The sequence below is a fragment of the Macaca fascicularis genome, chromosome 1 (genome assembly GCF_037993035.2).
Source record: "Macaca fascicularis isolate 582-1 chromosome 1, T2T-MFA8v1.1".
NCBI lineage: Eukaryota > Metazoa > Chordata > Mammalia > Primates > Cercopithecidae > Macaca > Macaca fascicularis.
The window spans coordinates 194,673,735-194,693,786 of record NC_088375.1 but is presented as its reverse complement, the minus strand read 5'-3'; the positions used below and the strand labels follow the sequence as shown (position 1 = coordinate 194,693,786).

Below are 20,052 nucleotides of genomic sequence, written 5' to 3'. Positions count from 1 at the left end.
GTCATACTCTAATTATTACTGTAACCACCTTTATATACTTACTCATTTTTATTGTAGGAGTTGTTTTGAATTACTGCTTTCAGTATCTGAAAGTGAACTGCCTTGTGAAGTCTGGTTACCATTCCTTCAGTCTCTGCAGGTGAGTTGATTTTAACTCAGAAAAATTTTCTGTATCCAAGACACCTGATTAATTACTCCTAGCAAACTAAAATTAAAACCTTAGAACAAAAACAAAACTTATTATATATTGGTATTAAGTTCATCAAATGACAAAAAGGCCCGTCACTTGAAGGGGATGTATTAAAAATGGTTTTTTTTCATTTGGTTTTGTTTGCCTCGACATAGTTAGAAATCAACAGAAAAGTTTCATTATTCAAACAAAGTTTACACAGCATAAAGCTATCAAAATCATACACGATTATTAAGGAACAATATTTGGATCCTTCATAGCATACTTATTGGTAACCTTCAATGTACAAAACACTATTTCATTACATCTAAGGTTCACCTTTTTCTTCCTAACACCTTAAGAATTGTACCCGGCTGGGTGTGGTGGCTCACGGCTGTAATCCCAACACTTTGTGAGGCCAAGGCAGGCGGATCACTTGAGGTCAGGAGTTTGCAACCAGTCTGGCCAACATGCTGAAACCCTGTCTCTACTAGAAAATACAAATATTAGCCAGGCATGGTGGTGGGCGCCTGTAATCCCAGCTACTTGGGAGGCTGAGGCAGGAGAATCACTTGAACCCAGGAGGCAGAGGCTGCAGTGAGCCAAGATCGTGCCGGTGCACTCCAGCCTGAGCAACAAAGTGAGACTCCATCTCAAAAAAAAAAAAAAAAAAGCATAATAAATAATAGACTGGGCATGGTCTATGGACTATAGTCCCAGCCACTCAGGAGGCTGAGGCAAGAGAATCTCTTGAGCCCAGAAGTCGGAGGCTGCAGTGAGATACGATCACATCACTGCACTCCAGCCTGGGTGACAGGGCTCATCTCTAAAATAATAGGACTCATCTCTAAAAATAAATGCATTCTGTCATTCATTTATTGATCACTAATTATGTACCAATCACTGCTTTATACTACATGTTACTTGTTTTATATCTTCTAATCAAATTACAAACCTTATAGTGTGAGGATTATTTGAATCTCCATTTACAAATGGGGAGACAGGTGAAGAGAGGTTAATTAGCTTGGCCAAAGTTACACACAGATTTCAAACCCTGAGCTTACTTTGTTAACCACTTCCTCGAGGACACAGCTTAGACCTGTTGTAGCAGCTTAGACCTGTTTCATGTAGGCACAAATAAAGACATGCATATTAACAGACACACTTCATTATCTGAACATTTCTTTCCTCTGGAATGCGTAACCCAAAATGAAATGATATAATGTTCTCTTTAGTGAGAAGAGGATTCTTCGTCATGTTCTTGGCCTATTTAAATCCCTGTAATGCAGTCCTAATAGCTCACATATCTGTACAGCTGCTAAAATCATCTTTCATGCGTAGCACTTTGATTTTTGTCACTCTGTGTTCTGAAGCCTGCCAGTTGTTTTGTTCTGGCATATGGCATTCTAGAAGGGCAAATCCTAATTAGGACTATTACTACTATATTAATACTGTTCCAGTATCCCATATCTCAAATGCTTGGGAGTATTTTGGATTTTGGAATATTTGCATTATACTTAGTAGTTCAGCATCCCTAATCTGAAAATCCAAAATGCTCCAGTGAGCATTTCTTTTGAGCATTGTGTTGATGCTTAGAAAGTTTTGGATTTGGGGAAAATTTTGGATTTCAGATTTTTGGATTAGGGATACTCATCCTCTATCCTTTTTAGAGAGAAATCTCTCACATTGCTTTATTCTTTTCTTAGATAGCTTGCTTGAATAAAATAGTTGCCTCTTTTTCCACTTTTCAGCTTAAAAGTGTGTAAGCTTTTTCAGGTTTATCAGATGTGTAGGATATATTTTTTAACATGTGTTCAGTAAATAAATGTAGTGGGGGTACAAATAAATGTTAAGACATGATCCCTGTTGAAATCCAAAAGATAAAAAACCCTTAATTTTTCCTATTTTATATTATAAATGGACAAGGCAGCAAATGCAGATGGGGGAGACTTTATATCTTGTAGTTTTCACTTGAGTGAATACTAAACTATATTCTTAGGCCTGTGAACATTTTTGGCTTATAGTTTCCAAAGAAATGTTGACATAAATGGAAGCTTACGTTGCTAGAGAATTTCAGCAGTTTAAAATAAGGGAAACAAGAATTTTAGAACATGGGAACAAGCTCATCATAATCAATAATCCTCAGTAGTAATAGAGGACAGTGAGACATATACGTCATCATTTATACTGAATTAATTTTCTGACTCCTTTTCCCTCACACTTGAACTTTAATGAACAAACTATTGGTAAATACATTTTGTTTGTTTGCTGAGCTAATAACTTAGATTTTAGAGTCACCTATCATTTAAATAGCAAGTTTTTAGACGAATTTAAGCAATTATTTAACGATTTGTGTCACTAATAGTCCTGTAATTCCTGTTAGAGGAATAGGCAGCGTGTGTGAATACTACAGAATTCTTTAAAAGAAAGCAGCACTGGTGGCTTTAAAATAATTAAATCAACGGACACAGTGGCTCATGCCTTTATTCCCAACACTTTGGGAGTCTGAGGCAGGTGGATCACCTGAGGTCAGGAGTTCAAGACCAGCCTAGGCCAACGTGGCGAAACCTCGTCTCTACTGAAAATACAAAAATTAGCCAGGTGTGGTGGCAGGTGCCTGTAATCTCAGGTACTTGGGAGGTTTAGGTAGGAGAATCGCTTAAACCTGGGAGGCAGAGGTTGCAGTGAGCCGAAATCACGCTATTGCACTCCATCTTGGGCAAAAAGAGCGAAATTCTATCTCCAAAGGAAACAAACAAACAAAAAAACAAAAACTCCAAATATCCAACAGTAATGCAAGGACCTATCTTGAATTGTTGTGATAATTTTACCAGGGAGGAATTCAGGAAAACATTTTAAAGGCACTCTTTTACTTAGTGAAAACATCCTAGTTATTTATTTGTTTATTTTTGAGACGGAGTCTTGTTCTGTCACCCAGGCTGGAGTGCAGTGGCACAATCATGGCTCACTGCAACCTCCGCCTCGCAGGCTCAAGTGATTCTCCTGCCTCAGCCTCCCGAATAGCTGGAACTATAGGCTGGCACCACCACGCCTGGCTAATTTTTTGTATTTTTAGTAGAGACAGAGTTTTGTCATGTTGGCCACACTGGTCTTGAACTCCTGACCTCAGGTGATCCACCCACCTCGGCCTCCCAAAGTGCTAGGATCACAGGCATGAGCCACTGTGCCTGGCCCCATCCTAGTTTTTTTTTTTTTTTTTTTTTAAAAAAAAAACAGCAACAGAGGCTGGACGCGGTGGCTCACGCCTGTAATCCCAGCACTTTGGGAGGCCGAGGCGGGTGGATCACAAGGTCAGGAGTTCAAGACCAGTCTGGCCAAGATGGTGAAACCCTGTCTCTACTAAAAATACAAAAATTAGCTGGGCGTGGTGGCAGACGCCTGTAATTCCAGCTACTCGGGAGGCTGAGGTAGCATAATTACTTGAACCCAGGGGGTGGAGGTTGCAGTGAGCCAAGATCACACCACTGCACTCCAGCCTGGGTGACAGAGTAAGATTCTGTCTTTAAAAAAAAAAAAAAAAAAAAAAAAGCTGCAACAGAATTTCACAAGGCTTTAAGGATAGTCTTTTTGTTTTTGGTTACTTATTTTTAGGAAATCCAAAGTATAGATTCTTTCAGTTCTTAGGTGTATCAGATATGTTGAAAAGGCAAAACTAATTTTTATATTGTTAACTTATTTTCTGGGTATGCTGTTCTTGTTCTAGGAGTCACATGATGCATTATTGGAATTTGGGAATAATAACCTACAAATATTGGTTCATGTTACCAAGGAAGGGGTGTGGAAAAACCCAGTTCTTCTTAAAATTCTGTCTCAACAGCCAGTGGAAACAGAGGAAGGTAAGTCTTAAGACTATATTGGATAAGGATTTAGTTCTGAGAAAGTTGGAATTGATTATGGGTTAAAATTTTGGGAATTTCACTTGTGTATGTATCTAGTCTTTCTGCTTTGAGCAGTAAAAATTAACCATTAGCATTTAATGTTTTGCTTAAGTAAGGATTCTTGCATTGTTAGATCGTTTTTGCATTCATTTTTAAATTTTGCGTTGAGTAACAATGTTCATACAAAGTTCCTGAGATAGAAATGAATAATCTGCTGTAATCTTTGGTGTGTGGTAGAGCTTTGCTTATACTTTTCTTGTTTTTTTTTTTTTTTGAAACAGAGTTTTGCTCTGTCGCCCAGGCTGGAGTGCAGTGGCAGGATTTCGGCTCACTGCAACCTCCACCTCCTGGGTTCAAGCGATTCTCCTGCCTCAGCCTCCTGAGTAGCTGGGATTACAGGCGCGCGCCACCATGCCTGGCTAAGTTTTGTGTTTTTAGTAGAGATGGGGCTTCACCATGTTGGTCAGGTTGGTCTCGAACTCCTGACATTGTGATCCACCTGCCTTGGCCTCCCAAAGTGCTGGGATTATAGGCACAAGCCACCGTGCCCGGCCTGCTTATGTCTTTTTTATTGGCTGCAATAACCGAGGGCCGTGAAAAAAATTTCTTTTTTCTTCTATATATAGGAAATAATTGGAATTCATTGTTTTGGAGATGCAAAGAATGAAGTTTTGTTGTTTTTGTTTTATTTTAATTTGAGACAAGGTTTCACTCTGCCACCCAGGCTGGAGTGGCACAATTATGGCTCACTGCAGTCTCTACCTTTCAGGCTCGAGCGATCCTCCTGCCTCTGCCTCACAAGTAACTGGGACTAAGGCATGCGCCACTGTGCACAGTTACTTTTTCTATTTTTTGTGGATATGGGGGTCTTACTATGTTGCCTAGGCTGATCTTGAACTCCTAAGCTCAAGAGATTCTTCTGCCTTAGCCTCCCAAAGTGCTGGGATTACAGGCATGAACCACCATACCCGGCCAGAATGAAATTTTTTATTTGCAAAATTGTCAGTTGAAGACCAGAAAAATTATGGATTTGAATTGATACTTGCATTTTAGGTACGCAAAATATTTTGTTTGATATAGCCAACAATTGTAACTTCATTTCCGTCAAGTTAGTGGAAAGTTCAAAGGATTACACTCTGTTAAGTACATTTTTTGCTATAAAAACAGATTTTAGAATAATTATTACACATTTTGAGATATCTTTAGGTCTTAGAAGTAGCCATTTGATTGTTGATCCTTTAAAATATCCCAGTTAGCTTATCCATTCACCCAGCTTGAGCACCTACCATATACATGGTGTTTGGACCTCTCTGTATAGTGAGAAGATGGGCATAAAGGCACTTAGATTTTTTCTTGCTCCGTTTCCTCTGATCATTCTAGTACTTACCAGTTGCACTGACAAGAAAAAAAAAATAAGGAAAAGAGCTGTTAAGTAGAAAAAGATTGTTATTTATTGTTTTCCGTTGAGGTCCTCAATAAACGGCATCCCTTTATAAATGTAGATAGATGGAGGCTAAAATAACACCTTTGTTATTGACAAAAGCTGTTAGAGCCAGGTAATTTCAGAAACATCCCAGAATTGGGCAGATTCCTATCCAGATAAGTCTTTGACTGGGGCGGAGGAGATTGCATGTTTTGTGCAGGCAGGCCCAAGCCCAAGAGGGAAAAAGGGTGGGGTTGAGTTAAACATCCTTAGTGTATTTTCCCCTGATAATACTAATCAACTATGTCACCCCACCTCTGGAGTTAACAGTAATTAATCATTTTTAACATAGAAAAAACATCAGTAAATGGGGAGAAGCATTGCTTACCTAACATTCTTGGTATCTTGTCTATTCAGTAAATATTAATTAAGCACCCACTATCTTTTTTTTTTTTTTTTTTTTTTTTTTGAGACAGAGTCTCGCTTAGTCGCCCAGGCTGGAGTGCAGTGGCGCGATCTCGGCTCACTGCAAGCTCCGCCTCCCGGGTTCACGCCATTCTCCTGCCTCAGCCTCCCGAGTAGCTGGGACTACAGGCGCCCGTCGCCTCGCCCGGCTAATTTTTTGCATTTTTAGTAGAGACAGGGTTTCACAGTGTTAGCTAGGATGGTCTCGATCTCCTGACCTTGTGATCCGCCCGTCTCGGCCTCCCAAAGTGCTGGGATTACAGGCGTGAGCCACCGCACCCGGCCGCACCCACTATCTTTAAGACGCTGAATAGGTACATGATAACCTCCATATCTAAGGAATTATGTTGAGGACCACAGTATAAGTGGGAGGTAACATGTAGCCTGCCTCCTTTCACAGTTGACCCTTAATCTAATTTTGGGTCAAAAGATTAAAAAGCTTTCTTTCTATCTCTGCTGCCCCTGCAGGCCAGATATTTAACATATTTGATACCAAAAAGCAGTGATGTTCATATCACTGATTGTCTTCTGTAATAAGTGCCAATTGTTGATACTTTTACCTGACATTCATGTGACATGATTAGTAAAGACGCCATGGAAGAGCTGTTTTTCTTTTTTTTTTTTTGAGATGGAGTTTCGTTTTTGTTACCTAGGCTGGAGTGAAATGGCGCGATCTCAGCTCACCGCAACCTCCGCCTCGGGGTTTAAGCAATTCTCCTGCCTTAGCCTCCTGAATAGCTGGGATTACAGGCATGTGCCACCATGCCCAGCTAATTTTGTATTTTTAGTAGAGACGGGGTTTCTCCATGTTGGTCAGGCTGATCTTGAACTCCTGACCTCAGGTGATCTGGCCTCAGCTTCCCAAAGTGCTGGAATTGGCAGGCGTGAGCCACCGCACCCGGCCTCTTTTTTTTTTTTCTAAAGACGAGTTTCGCTCTTGTTGCCCAGGCTAGAGTACAATGGCATGATCCTGGCTCACTGCAACCTCCACCTCCTGGGTTCAAGTGATTCTCCTGCCTCAGCCTCCCAAGTAGCTGGGATTACAGGCATGTGCCACCACACCCGGCTAATTTTTTGTCTTTAGTAGAGATGAGTTTTCACCATGTTGGTCAGGCTGGTCTCGAACTCCTGACCGCAGATGATCCATCTGCCTCAGCCTCCCAAAGTGCTGTGATTACAGGTGTGCACCACCGTGCCTGGCAGAACTGTTTTTCAACTGGATCTTAAGTGTTACTCTTTTTACATAATGAAGTATATAGTATAAGATGAAGTGTCATGATGTCTGCACCTTTCTTTTAAATGGTTCTGAAAAAGAGAAGGCAAAGAAATATGGCAAACCAGTTCAATTGTTAAATTTGGATGGAAGGGAGGGTATAAAAACTAAAACAAATTTTTTTATAGAAATGTTTGAAGAAATGAGATACAGAAAAGATTATGATTGGGAGACATTGTTTTAAATATTGAAGCATATGGTAGATTTCCTTTCAATAAAGAAATTTAAAGATTGATATCTTCAAGTGATTTGTAAAATACAAGATTGAGCTATATGTTAAAATTGATTTAGCAGCAGTTTAACTATAGTTATAATTATTGAATAAAATAGCTTACTGCATGGAAAATAATAGTATAGTTTTCAGAGTGCCTGCTCTGTGTTGGGCACTGTATTTGTGCTTTCATATCTCATTTAATCCATGAAACAGGTAAGAGATTACACATACCCAAGACCACGTAGTTAAAATTGTGGAGGCAGAATTTGAGCCCAGGTGAGATGACGTTAAAACATTTTTGATTGGAGAGTGATGACCCTTCGGTTGCTAAGTGCATGGTTTAATTAAACATCTGTAATATACAAGGCCTTGTGCACTAAGCTGTAGGGAATACAAAGGCTAACGAGACATGGTATTTGTTCACAAATTGCTGACAGTGTAATAAAGGAGATATCAGAGACAATAGTAAGTACTATTGAACATTTACTCTATGTCTGGCCTTGTGGTGAGTCTTATCTGCATCTTTAGTATTTCTTTAATTTGTTCATCCATGTGAGATGGATATAACTAACCTTTTTACAGATGAAGAAACTTGAGTCTCAGAGAGTTCAGTTAATTTGTCCAAGGGTCTCACAGCTATGTGTCAGAATCAGGTTTCAACCTCAGATCAGTGATTATAAAGCCTGAAATGTTAACCTTTGTACACTATAATCCCTTATCACTGTTCTTAGAGAAAACTAAATGTGGGGAAAGAAGTAAAATGCTGTGGGAATTTGTAAGGTGATAGGTTGTATAGGTAATACGCCTGTTATCAGGTACGTTGCTTCCTGTGGGATTTGCAGAATTGCTTACAACCTCATATGGCAGATAAATAGAGCAGAATCTGATGTTAGGCAGAATAGGATATAGGGGAGACATGACAGGAAATAATAGGCATGAATTAGATTGGAGATGATTAGAAAAGAATTGCTAGGACATAATAACTAAGTTGATTTCCTTGAGGAAAGGAAGTATCAAGGAAGGATAATGCCAAAATTTTATTGTTGTATAATTGAGAGAATATCATTGCTGAAAATAGAAGTAAGGAATAAGGAGCTATGTGAGTGAAGGGTATGATTGTGAGTTCATCTTGTGGAATTTAGTAACTGTTGGACGAAACTGGAAAGTCCAAGTGATTGTGACCTGTTTTCCCTCCATGCTTTTTGACCTTGGCTACGTATTAGAGTATCTGTGGGATTTAAAACCAAAAAACATACATCCCAAGGTCCAGACTCCACTTGCTAAATCATAATCTCCAGAGTTGGAGCTCTGGAATCCAGAACTTTTTGAAGTGCCTTAGGAAATGGGCACTTACATATTGCTGATGGGAATATAAATTGGTTCAATTTTTGGAGACCAATTTGGCAGTATGAGTCAGTATTACAAGTGAACAGAGCCTTTAGCAATTCCGCATCTAGGAATTTGTTCTGTAGATTTATTCACATGTTTCAGATGACCTATATATAGGGTTGTAAGTCGCAGCATTATTGATGATTGACAGAGATTGGAAATAGCCTGCAAGTGTATCAGTAGGGGATTGGTTAAATATAGTACATCCATACCACTGAATGCTATTCAGTTGTTAAAAATAAGAAGGTAGCTCTAACTGTACAGATGATAGAGTAACCTGTATTATATATTAAGTGGCAAAAGAAAATGTTTTCCATACTCAGAATATTTCTGGAAGGAAAAACAAGAAATTGGAAACTTGTTGTTTCTCGGGGTGGGAAACCAGAGCACTGGGGTCAGGGTAGGAGGGAGAAAAACTTTAACTGTATAGCTTTTTGTGTCCTTTTGAAATCTGTGATTATATCTATATTTTTTCTTTATTTTTTTTAAAGGATAATTTTACGATTGATTCTGATATGTAGTTAAAATTGGGCCAGTCATTTATCCTTAGTATAAACCATTGCTACTCTAGACAGACAGACAGACAGACACACACACACACACACACACCCCATCTGGGAGCTTGTTAGAAAAGCAAAATTTCAGGTCCCAGACCTAGTAAATCAGAATCTGCATTTTAATAAGCTCCCCAGGTGACCCAGAAGGCACTTTCAAGTCTGAGAGATACTGTGTTAGATTAACCACCTAAAGCAGTTTGTTTACTCACCACTTGGCTTGACATGCAATATTCTCACCTCTATTCTTTAAGTAATATTATGTAGTGATGTCACATTCTTGTTGGATATTTACTATTCGAAAATTGAGGGCTCATCCAGAGCACTGTTCAGTCAATGCCAAGTGCCTAATATTCAGTATGGCTCAGAAGTACGGAAGTACAGAAGTACTGAGCTTCAGTACTTCTGAAGCTTTCAGAGTAGCATTTTCCAAAGTGTGTACTAAACCAGGAACACATGTTTTACAGGTTACTAATATGTATAAAAGGGTTCTCTGGTCAAATCAGTTTGGGAAACATTGGGTTTTTAAATAAAAGTGAACAGTTTTCTTTATTGCAGGACTGTTCAGAGATTTGACCAAGGAATCCTTTTTTTTTCTAGGACTATCTCTCAGGTCTTTTGGTCGGTGGAACACACTTTGAGAAATGCCTGGTTTAGAGGAAAGAGCACCACTGGCTTTGGAATCCTTGGCAAGTTACCTAACTTCTGTGAATGTTAATTTTCCTAACCTTAGACTGGGGATAATAATACTTGCCTTGGTGGTGGTGTGAAGAATAAATGAAAGGTATATAAAAATATGCAGCTTAAAACTTGATGTCTCATAAGCATTCAGTTGATAGTTGTTAATATTACATAGGTTACTTGCTTCATTTCTTGCATTTATGCTTATAGTTCATTTCACTATTTCTTAATTTTCCTCTCATCTCTGTTAGATGAATATTGAGACCAGAATAAACTTCCCATTTATATAAACTAAATTTTTATTAACTAAAAATCAAATAAAAAGATCTGAAATGTTCATCTTAACAAATCTGACATGTTATGTGGTATGTTGTCAAACTGTTTTATTTTTCATTTTTTCTAGTCAATAAATTGATTGCACAAGAAGGACCTTCCTTTCTGCAAATGCGAATAAAACATTTGTTGAAATCTAACTGCATCCCCCAGGCTACTGCTTTATCAAAACTATGTGCAGAATCTAAAGAAATTTCAAATGTGTCATCTTTTCAGCAAGCGTATATCACATGTTTATGTTCTATGCTGCCTAATGAAGATGCTATTAAGGAGGTGAGTAAATAATTGTCATCATTCAAACTTGGTATTAATTTAATAGATTTATATATATATATATATTGCATAGTTTATTTTTTCCCTTTAGAATGAAAACCAAGATTCATTTTTTTCAGGCTACCAAAATGTACGATTTTAATCGTATATTTAACTGCTCAACAGATAGAATGTAGTATTTTAGAGTAGATTTGAAAAGTAGATAAGAATATACAAAGGGATGTTTACTTGTTTGGATGATGATTTGCTGTGAAATCTTTAAATGTGAAAGTTGTTTTTTCTTTTTAAAGTAATGATGTCTCCACGTTTGGGGAATGCAGAAGTTGTTTAATTGTGGCATCAAAGTATAAACTAAAGAAAATGGCACTTAATTTTAGCTTAAGTTGCTTTATACATTTAATTTTTTAAGCAGAAAAGTATAGGACTCTAGAGTCCATGACTACAACCTGGACAATTAAGTGGCCAAACTGGATACCATGGAAAATAAGGGTTGAGTCTTTTTCTTTTTTTTTTTGAGACAAGGTCTCATTCTATCACCCAGGCAGGAGTGCAGTGGTGCAATTTCGGCTCACTGCAACCTCTGCCTCCCGGGTTCAGGTGATTCTTGTGCCGCAGCCTCCCAAGTAGCTCAGACTACAGGCACGCGCCACCATGCCTGGCTAATTTTTGTACTTTTTAGTAGAGACAGGATTTCGCCATGTTGGCCAAGCTGGTCTTGAACTCCTGACTTCAGCTGATCCACCTGCTGCAGCTTGTACTACTAAAAGTTCAAAAATTAGCCAGGCATGGTGGTGGGCACCTGTAATCCCAGCCACTTGGGAGGCTGAGGCAGGAAAATCGCTTGAACCCAGAAGGCGGAGGTTGCAGTGCATCGAGATCGTGCCACTGCACTCCAACCTGGGTGACAAGAGCGAGACTCCGTCTCAAAAAAAAAAAAAAAAAAAAAAAAAAAAAAACCCCAAAAAACATAAAACAGCTATTTTATCCATCAGATTGCATCCTTTAAAAAAAAAAAACAACCTGAATTATTGTTTTTCTTAAATTTGGAGTTAGACTTTTCTAATGGTTTTTGACATACAGAAAAAAACTAGAGATTTTTAAACATCATCTACTTTTAATCTTCTTATCTGCCATTCAATTCTGACATGGATTCTTACTCTGAACTGAAATTTTTTATTAGATGTAGGAGTCCCAAGGATCTGGTTTTATGCTGTAGTAATTTCTGAAACTTTTTCTTGTGGTATCTTACTCTCCAAATACCAGTATCTATCTTTCTACCTTACTCCCTTTAATATACAGACTCTGCCAGGATCAATCAAGATCTGTTGATCTTATCCCCTTTTCATTCTCCCTTATCCCCCGATGTATTCACTTCCCTACTTAGCTCTGCTTTGTCATTGTCAGATCATCGTTATCACTCCCTTACCGTGTACTCTCAGGTCCTCTGCTGGTCGGTCTCTCTTTTTTTTTTTTTTTTTTGACAGAGTCTTGCTCTGTTGCCCAAGCTGGAGTGTAGTGGTGCGATCTCGGCTCCTGAGTTCAAGCAATTCTCCTGCCTCAACCTCCTGAATAGCTGGGATTACAGTCGCCCACCACCTCGCCTGGCTAATTTTTTCGTATTTTTGTAGAGACGGGGTTTCACCATCTTGGCCAGGTTGGTCTCGAACTCCTGACCTCATGATCCACCTGCCTCAGCCTCCCAAAGTCCTGGAATTACAGGCGTGAGCCACTACTCCTGGCCACTGGTCTCTCTCTTAATTGTACTTGTTTGACTACCAGTATCCTGATTATCCCTAAATCTTCACCTACTCTTTATGTGTTTACCTGCACTCATGGGGCCAAACTTACGTGGAGAAAAATCTGCCAGCTAATTTTACTCCAGGCTAGAGTGTGGTGGCACAAACACTGCTCACTGCAGCCTCAAAATCCTGGGCTCAGGTGATCTTCCCACCTCAGCCCCTGGAGTAACTAGGACCACAGAAACATGCCACCATGCCCGGCTAATTTTTTTTTTTTTTTTTTTGAGAGACAGGGTCTTGCCATGTTGCCCAGGCTGGTCTCGAACCCCCAGGGTCAAACAATCTGCCCATCTCAGCCTCCCAAAGTGCTGGGATTATGTGTGAGCCACTGTGCCCAGCCTGTATTTCTTTATCCCATTCATTCTCCCACTCTTAGATAGTTGCATAGTTTTTTCTTACTCTTCAAAACTATACTATAACACTTTCTGCCCTGTTTCGCTCTCTGTTGCTGAACTTAACTCCCTATTTCTCTGAAAAAAACGAAGCGCTGAGAAGATAAATAAGAGAATTTTCATAAGCTCTGTCTCTGAAACATCTTTTCATCTACCAGCATCTGTGAATGCTATAGATGAATCTTCTCTTCTGTTACTAGAGATAAATTATATCTGTTCTCCTAGCTAAGGCCAGCCTCCTTCACTTCTGTATTTCAATTGATGTTGTCTCCCTTAAGGATAATGCTACAGCAGTTCTCCTTTTCTCTATTACATCATCGATTTCCCCATCTCTGTTATAACCACCCCATTGGCATTTATGCTATTATTTATTCTGTCCTTAAAAAAGAGCCCTTCGTAGATCCAGAGGTGGTGGCTCATGCCTGTAATCCCAGCACTTTGGGAGGCCGAGGCAGCACTTTGGGAGGCCGAGGCACAAGAATTGCTTGAGCCCAGGAGGCAGAGACTGCAGTGAGCTGAGATGGCGCCACTGCACTCCAGCCTGGGCAACAGAACAACAGAGCGCGACTCTGTCTTCAAAAAAATAAAATAAAAATAACGCTGCTTTAAATCCTGTTTCTACTTTTAGCTTCTGCCCCATTTCCTTCTGGCTTTTTAAGCATAACTTCCTAACAAATTGTCTTAATTTACTATCGAACATTTTTCTTCTTCTTTCTTTCTTCTTTTTTTTGAGACGGAGTCTTGCTCTGTCACCCAGGCTGGAGTGCAGTGGCACAATCTCAGCTCACTGCAAGCTCCGCCTCCTGGGTTCATGTCATTCTCCTGCCTCAGGCTCCCGAGTAGCTGGGACTACAGGCACCCGCCACCATGCCCGGCTAATTTTTTTTGTATTTTTAGTAGAGACGGGGTTTCACCGTGTTAGCCAGAATGGTCTCAATCTCCTGACCTCGTGATCTGGCCCACCTCGGCTTCCCAAGTGCTGGCATTACGGGCGCGAGCCACGGCGCCTGGCCTATTCTTCTTTCAAGACATTCTAATATGACCTTTGCCACGGCAGTATACCATATCACTAAATCTAATGATGACTTTCAGTTTTCTGGCTACCTGATTGATTACTCCTTCTCAGTTCTACTTTGCTGTCTAATGAGTACATGTTTCAGTACCCAACGACTGTGTCACTGGGTCTTCTCTTTTTACACTTAACTAGGCTTATTTCCTTCATCTTTGGCTTTAAATACCATGTATGGTCTGAATCCCAAAAGTTTTCTCTCCGGCCCTATTCCCTCCTCCAAACTCCAGACCCATATCCAATTGCCTAATTACCATCTCTACTTATAGAGCTAATATCTCAAATTTAACATGTCCATAACTAAGCTCTTGGTATTCCTGATATGTGGACTTTGCTTTTATGAGGGTTTTTTTAAGTCCTCACTATGTGTTTAGCACCTAGCTAAATGCTTTATATATTTTGCTACATTTAATCAGCACAGTAGCTCTGAGGTAGCTCCATTTTATTGATGAGGAAAGTCAGGCTCACATTAGGTTGTATGCTTCAAGGTTACAAAGCTAAAGTGGTTAAGCTGGGATTCAAACCTGAGTTTGGTGTACTACCAGTAATATTAAAGACATAGGATAAGGAATATTATTCTTGTTGGTATTTACCTTAGGGTTTATATGCCAAATGCTGTGTTAGGCATTGGGGTTCAAAGATGAATGCAGAAGCCTCTGGACTGGCATACTTGGTTTTACTGTTGGCCTCTACATTTTATCTTGAAAATAGCCAGAATAATCTCTCTAAAACTTGTCATACCATGCCACTCCTCTGCACAAAATTATCTAATAGCTTTCCATCTTCCTCAAAATAAATTCAGAATTCTTTATTCTATGTGCCATGGCCCCTGGCTACTTTTGTAACGTTTTCTGACCTTATCTTGTTATCTTAGTGCCCACTGCTCCCCAGCCACCTTGTCTTTGCTGTTGTTTGAAGAAGCCAAGCCAAGCATGTTCCTGTCTTCGAGCTTTGTGCTTGCTTTTTCCTCTGACCAGAATTCCCTTCCACAAGATAATTTGAATGACTTACTCCCTTACCTCGTGTCTGCTCTAAATATTCTCTTGTCTGTTCAATATTACCATATCAGAGAGGCCTTCCTCGCTGTCTCATCTAAAATATTACCCTATCCCCCACTCTGCCCTAAGTATCTGCTGTCATTATTATATACTAACCCATTTAAAATGACCCCATCACTGTCTTTCTACCTATTTGTATTTTCTTTGTAGTACACATTACTATTTCTACTAGGCATTATATTTGATTATTCAGTATTTCCTCCCACTAGATTGTAAATTCCGTAAGGACAGGAACATAGGTTGTTTACTGGTATATCCCTATATTCTAGAAGAATGCTTAGCCATGTAGGCACTCATTACTTACTGAATGAATTAATGAAAAGTATAGCCTCATCCCTTGATCTTTTGTTACTAGGATTTCTAGCTTTATTACCTGAGTTATGACCAGAATGTCAAAGCTGGAACATTCCACTCATGCTTTGTAAGTTTTTAAACTTTGCTTGGAGGTCTTTTTGAATTTTAAAATTATGATTTTATATTTCTCTCAGCTTTATTTTATTTTGAAATATACTTATGCTATCTGTATATTTATAAAAATGTGAACCAAGATGAAACCAAATATAGTGTTGTGATTCAGATTTCTGTATGGGTTGATTGCATCCTGGATCAGTGCTTGGGTCAGTAGTTATTTCAAATGGCTAAGACCCCCCGCTGTGGCCCAGCTCATATCTCCCCACTGTGAGAATCTTTTATCAGATTTTTTTGTTGAAAAATTTTTTTTGAACACAGTCTCCGTCGCCCAGACTGGAGTGCAGTGGTGTGATCTTGGCTCACTGCAGCCTCCACCTCCCGAGTTCATGCAATTCTCCTGCCTCAACCACCTGAGTAGCTGGGATTACAGACATGTGCCACTACACCTAGCTAATTTTTGTATTTTTAGTAGAGACAGGGTTTTGCCACATTGCCCAGGCTGGTCTCCAACTCCTGACCTCAAGCGATCTGCCCGCCTCAGCCTCCTGAAGTGCTGGGATTATAGGCATAAGCCACCACGCCCGGCCCCTTGTTGAGATTTAAGATGTACTTATATCTAAGGTACTTCCCAGTGGCCAAAATACTGACTCCAGAAATTCCTGATTCTGTCCTGGCTCCTAGTAGTCTTTGCATTTCTGTCAACTAACTTATTTTTTCAAGTGCTCACAGACTTTATTCTGGGATGGATATTGGGTTAGCAACATTCCATTTGGAAGCACTGTGACCTGGACTTTGAGATTTAGTAGTAGCGTGAATCTGAGAGGATTGTCTAGGCAGGGAAAATATAGAAAGAGACAGAATGCTAGTCATCTTTGTTTTAGGGAATGACCCTAGACAGGAGCACAGATACGGGATGCTGAGATGAAACAGCCAGTTGGTGGCTATGAAGTGGATAACATGTAGTTTCCTCAAATGGGGATTGAAGCTATGACCTAGGGCCTCATTAACAAATGTTCTAATTTGTTAGACTTTCTGGTGATAAAGAAATCAAAGGATAAAATGCTTTGCATTGCCTGTCTTTTCAGACTTTCCACTTGAACCTTAAATATAACTGCAGAAAACATTTATTGCTCACTTGTCTATTCCAAGCACTGTTCTGTGTGCCTTAAATGTGTTAGTATCTAATCCTTATAAAAATCTATTAATTTAGGCCAGGCATGGTGGTTCATGCCTGTAATCCCAGCACTTTGGGATGCTGAGGAGGGAGGATTGCGTGATGCCAAGAGTTCAAGACCAGCCTGGGCAACATGGTGAAACCCCATCTCTACCAAAAAAAAAAAAAAAAAAAAAAAGCAGAAATTAGCTGGGTGTGGTGGCATGTGCCTGTAGTCCTAGCTACTTGGGAGGCTGACGTGGGAGGATTGCTTGAGCTCTGGAGGTGCAGGTTGCAGTGAGCTGAAATTGCACCACTGCACTCCAGCCTGGATGACAGAATAAGACCTTATCTCAAAAACAAACAAACAAAAAAACTATGAATTTTATAGAAATTAACTGAGGCTCTGAAAGATGATATTACTGGCCCATAGTAGTAAGATGTCCAGTAAGTGGTGGGCCCAGGGTTTAAATCCAAGGTGATCTGCCCCTGCTTTGCTTTTATACATATTAATCTGACACTCACACATCTCATATACATGATCCAACTCACTGGCACTGCCAACCTTCTGGTTCTTCCTGGATTCTGGTTTTAAAGTAGACTTGTTGCACAGGCAAGTTTTTATTTCTTTTGTTTACTCAGAGGGGAAACTTCAGAAAAGATGGGAGGGAACTTTGAAGTTCTGAGGCTTGTGCGTGGCTCATTACTGGATTGAATTTACTGAGAAGCATAGGTAGAGTATGTTTTTCACAAGACATCAAGAGAAGTGAGAGCAACAATCAAAATATGTAGGCTTGAATCTTGACATTGTCATTTACTAGCCATACAGCCTTGGCCAGGTAGCTTTATTTTCGTTATCTGTAAAGTAGGCAAAACAGTAGTAGCCGTCTCGCAAAATGTCTGGATAGTTTAAATGTGATAATACCTAAAACACTTAACACAGTTCCTGGCATATTTTAGACACTGTACAAATATAGACTCTAGTAGAAGAATTCTTTAAGCCTGGGGTGCAGAACTAGGGAGGAGCAGTTGAAGTTGAGATTGAGCAGAGGTGAAACCTGAATTTGCACAGAGAAACAATGTAGTATACACAGAGATAGTTAGCCTCCTATGACTTCATTTACATTTTTAAAAGCAGTCATATGGGTTGGGCACAGTGCCTCACACCTATAATCCCAGCGCTTTGGGAGGCCGAGGCAGGCGGATTATGAGGTCAGGAGTTCAAGACCAGCCTGGCTAACATGGTGAAACCCCGTCTCTACTAAAGATACAAAAAATTAGTCAGGTGTGGTGGCGTGCACCTGTAATCCCATCTACTCGGGAGGCTGAGGCAAGAGAATCACTTGAACCCGGGAGGCAGAGGTTGCAGCGAGCCAAGATCACGCCATTTGCACTCCAGCTGGGGTGACAGGGGGAGACTCCGTCTTAAAAAAGAAAAAAAAAAAGCGATCATAAGGGACCAACTATAAACCTGTATGCTAATTTATTTATTTGTAGTATCAGGTAGTGTAAGGAGATAGATTCCTTACCTCTAATAGCAGCTGCAGTATTTTATGTTTGGGAAAGTTAATCAGACTGAGAAAATACTACATTTTGGGTTTGATTCCTCATCCTATAATAATAACTTTACTCTCTTAGCCTTTGTTTAATTAAAACCCGTTTTGTTTCTAATGTCGTATTAGGCATTGGCAAATACAGCAAATTGTGTATGGCCCAGTTTGTTTGCCAAAAATAGTTACAGGAAGATAAGTACTAAGCTCTATGATACTGCCCTAAATTCGGTAGAAGTGTAAAGATAGAGAATTCTGTGTTTATAGAAAAATTGATCCTTGAGTTGGAGCTTTAAGTAATGGTGGGTTTTGGATGGGTGGAAAGAATGGTTTGGAGATGACTGAGTGGTAGTAAAGGCACAGGTACTAATGAGTACTTTGCAGGGATCCACTACAGAATAAATACCCTGCCTAGAGCAGAGAGTGGTTATTGAAGTCTTGTGAGAAATAAGACCTGTTGGGGTTGGAAAAGAAGGGCTTGGAAACTCCATTGCATTAGTGGTTACATTTGGTGCAGTAAAAATTAAGAAGGCTTTGAAATTAGGAAGTGACATGACTGAAGTGTTTTAGGAAGACTAGACAGAAATAGTATATATTATGTTCAAGACAAGAGATTGTAGCCAGCAAGAGGAGAAAGGACAGGACTTGCTGACAGGGCAGAAACAGAGAAGGATGTACAGAGATACTTTCAAGAGGCTCATAAGGCTTCTAGCTTGGGAGACTGGAAGAATAGTGGTGTTCTGCTGCTAATTAGAAGAAAGAATGGGTGGAGGGACAAGGGAGAGTCTGGGAAGATGATCAGCTTTGTTTTATACATGATCTTTTCTGGTTTATTAATAACAATGTATGGAAACGGGATTTTTCGTGATTGTGTTGAGTTTGCAGGGAACTGTGTCATTGGAAATATAATTTGATACGGTTCACAACAAGGGGTTGGCACCCACCCAACTACCTGTTTTTATAAATAAGGTTTTACTGGCACGAAGTCACACTTACTAATTTCTTGTCTGTGGCTGCTTTTGTGCTACAGTGGCGGAGGTGAGTAGTTGTAACAGACTCTCTGGCCAGAAAAGCTGAAAATATTTTCTGTCTGCCCTTGTACAAAAAATGTTTGCTAACCTCTGCTCTACAAGAATTAAATTTTTTTTTTTTTTTTTTTTGAGACGGAGTCTCGCTGTGTCTCCCAGGCTGGAGTGCAGTGGCGTGATCTCGGCTCACTGCAAGCTCCGCCTCCCGGGTTCACGCCATTCTCCTGCCTCAGCCTCCCAAGTAGCTGAGACTACAGGCGCCCGCCACCACGCCCGGCTAGTTTTTTGTATTTTTAGTAGAGATGGGGTTTCACCATGTTAGCCAGGATAGTCTCGATCTCCTGACCTCGTGATCCACCCGCCTCGGCCTCCCAAAGTGCTGGGATTACAGGCTTGAGCCACCGCGCCCGGCCAAATTTTTCAGTCTATTTCAGTGGTTTAATATCAGTTGGTCTCTCACGCCTGTAATCCCAGCACTCTAGGAGGTCGAGACGGGCGGATCACAAGGTCAGGAGATGGAGACCATCCTGGCTAACACGGTGAAACCCCGTCTCTACTAAAAAATACAAAAAACTAGCCGGGCGAGGTGGCGGCCGCCTGTAGTCCCAGCTACTCGGGAGGCTGAGGCAGGAGAATGGCGTAAACCCAGGAGGCGGAGCTTGCAGTGAGCTGAGATCCGGCCACTGCACTCCAGCCTGGGTGACAGAGCAAGACTCCGTCTCAAAAAAAAAAAAAAGAAAAAGAAAAAAAATATATCAGTTGGTCTAACCCTCCGTGTTCTATAAGTGATGAAACTGAAGCCAAGCTGATAATATTTCCAAGGCCCTTCCTGCATTAAGCTTATTAGAGAGGCCAAGCCCAGCTGGAATGCAGGTCACCTGGCTCCTTGGTCAGCCTTCTTTCCACTCCACCACCTATT

The 20,052-nt window shown here is 40.2% G+C and overlaps 1 protein-coding gene across 6 annotated transcripts in view; it reads left to right on the top strand.

Annotated features, from left to right (window-relative positions):
• Positions 1-20,052, top strand: part of RLF (RLF zinc finger) — an 80,861-nt gene that overhangs the window by 30,504 nt on the left and 30,305 nt on the right. For 4 of the 6 annotated variants that reach the window (XM_074011174.1, XM_045373715.2, XM_074011181.1 and 1 more), the window contains 3 exons: positions 58-139; positions 3,894-4,026; positions 10,471-10,673. In XM_074011174.1, coding sequence (XP_073867275.1) covers positions 10,512-10,673 — 162 coding nt within the window. In that variant the 5' untranslated portion in view covers positions 58-139; positions 3,894-4,026; positions 10,471-10,511. Of the gene's footprint in view, positions 1-57; positions 140-3,893; positions 4,027-9,972; positions 10,171-10,470; positions 10,674-20,052 lie in introns of those variants that run through there. The other 2 variants (XM_005543843.4, XM_015437825.3) reach the window with 2 other exon arrangements.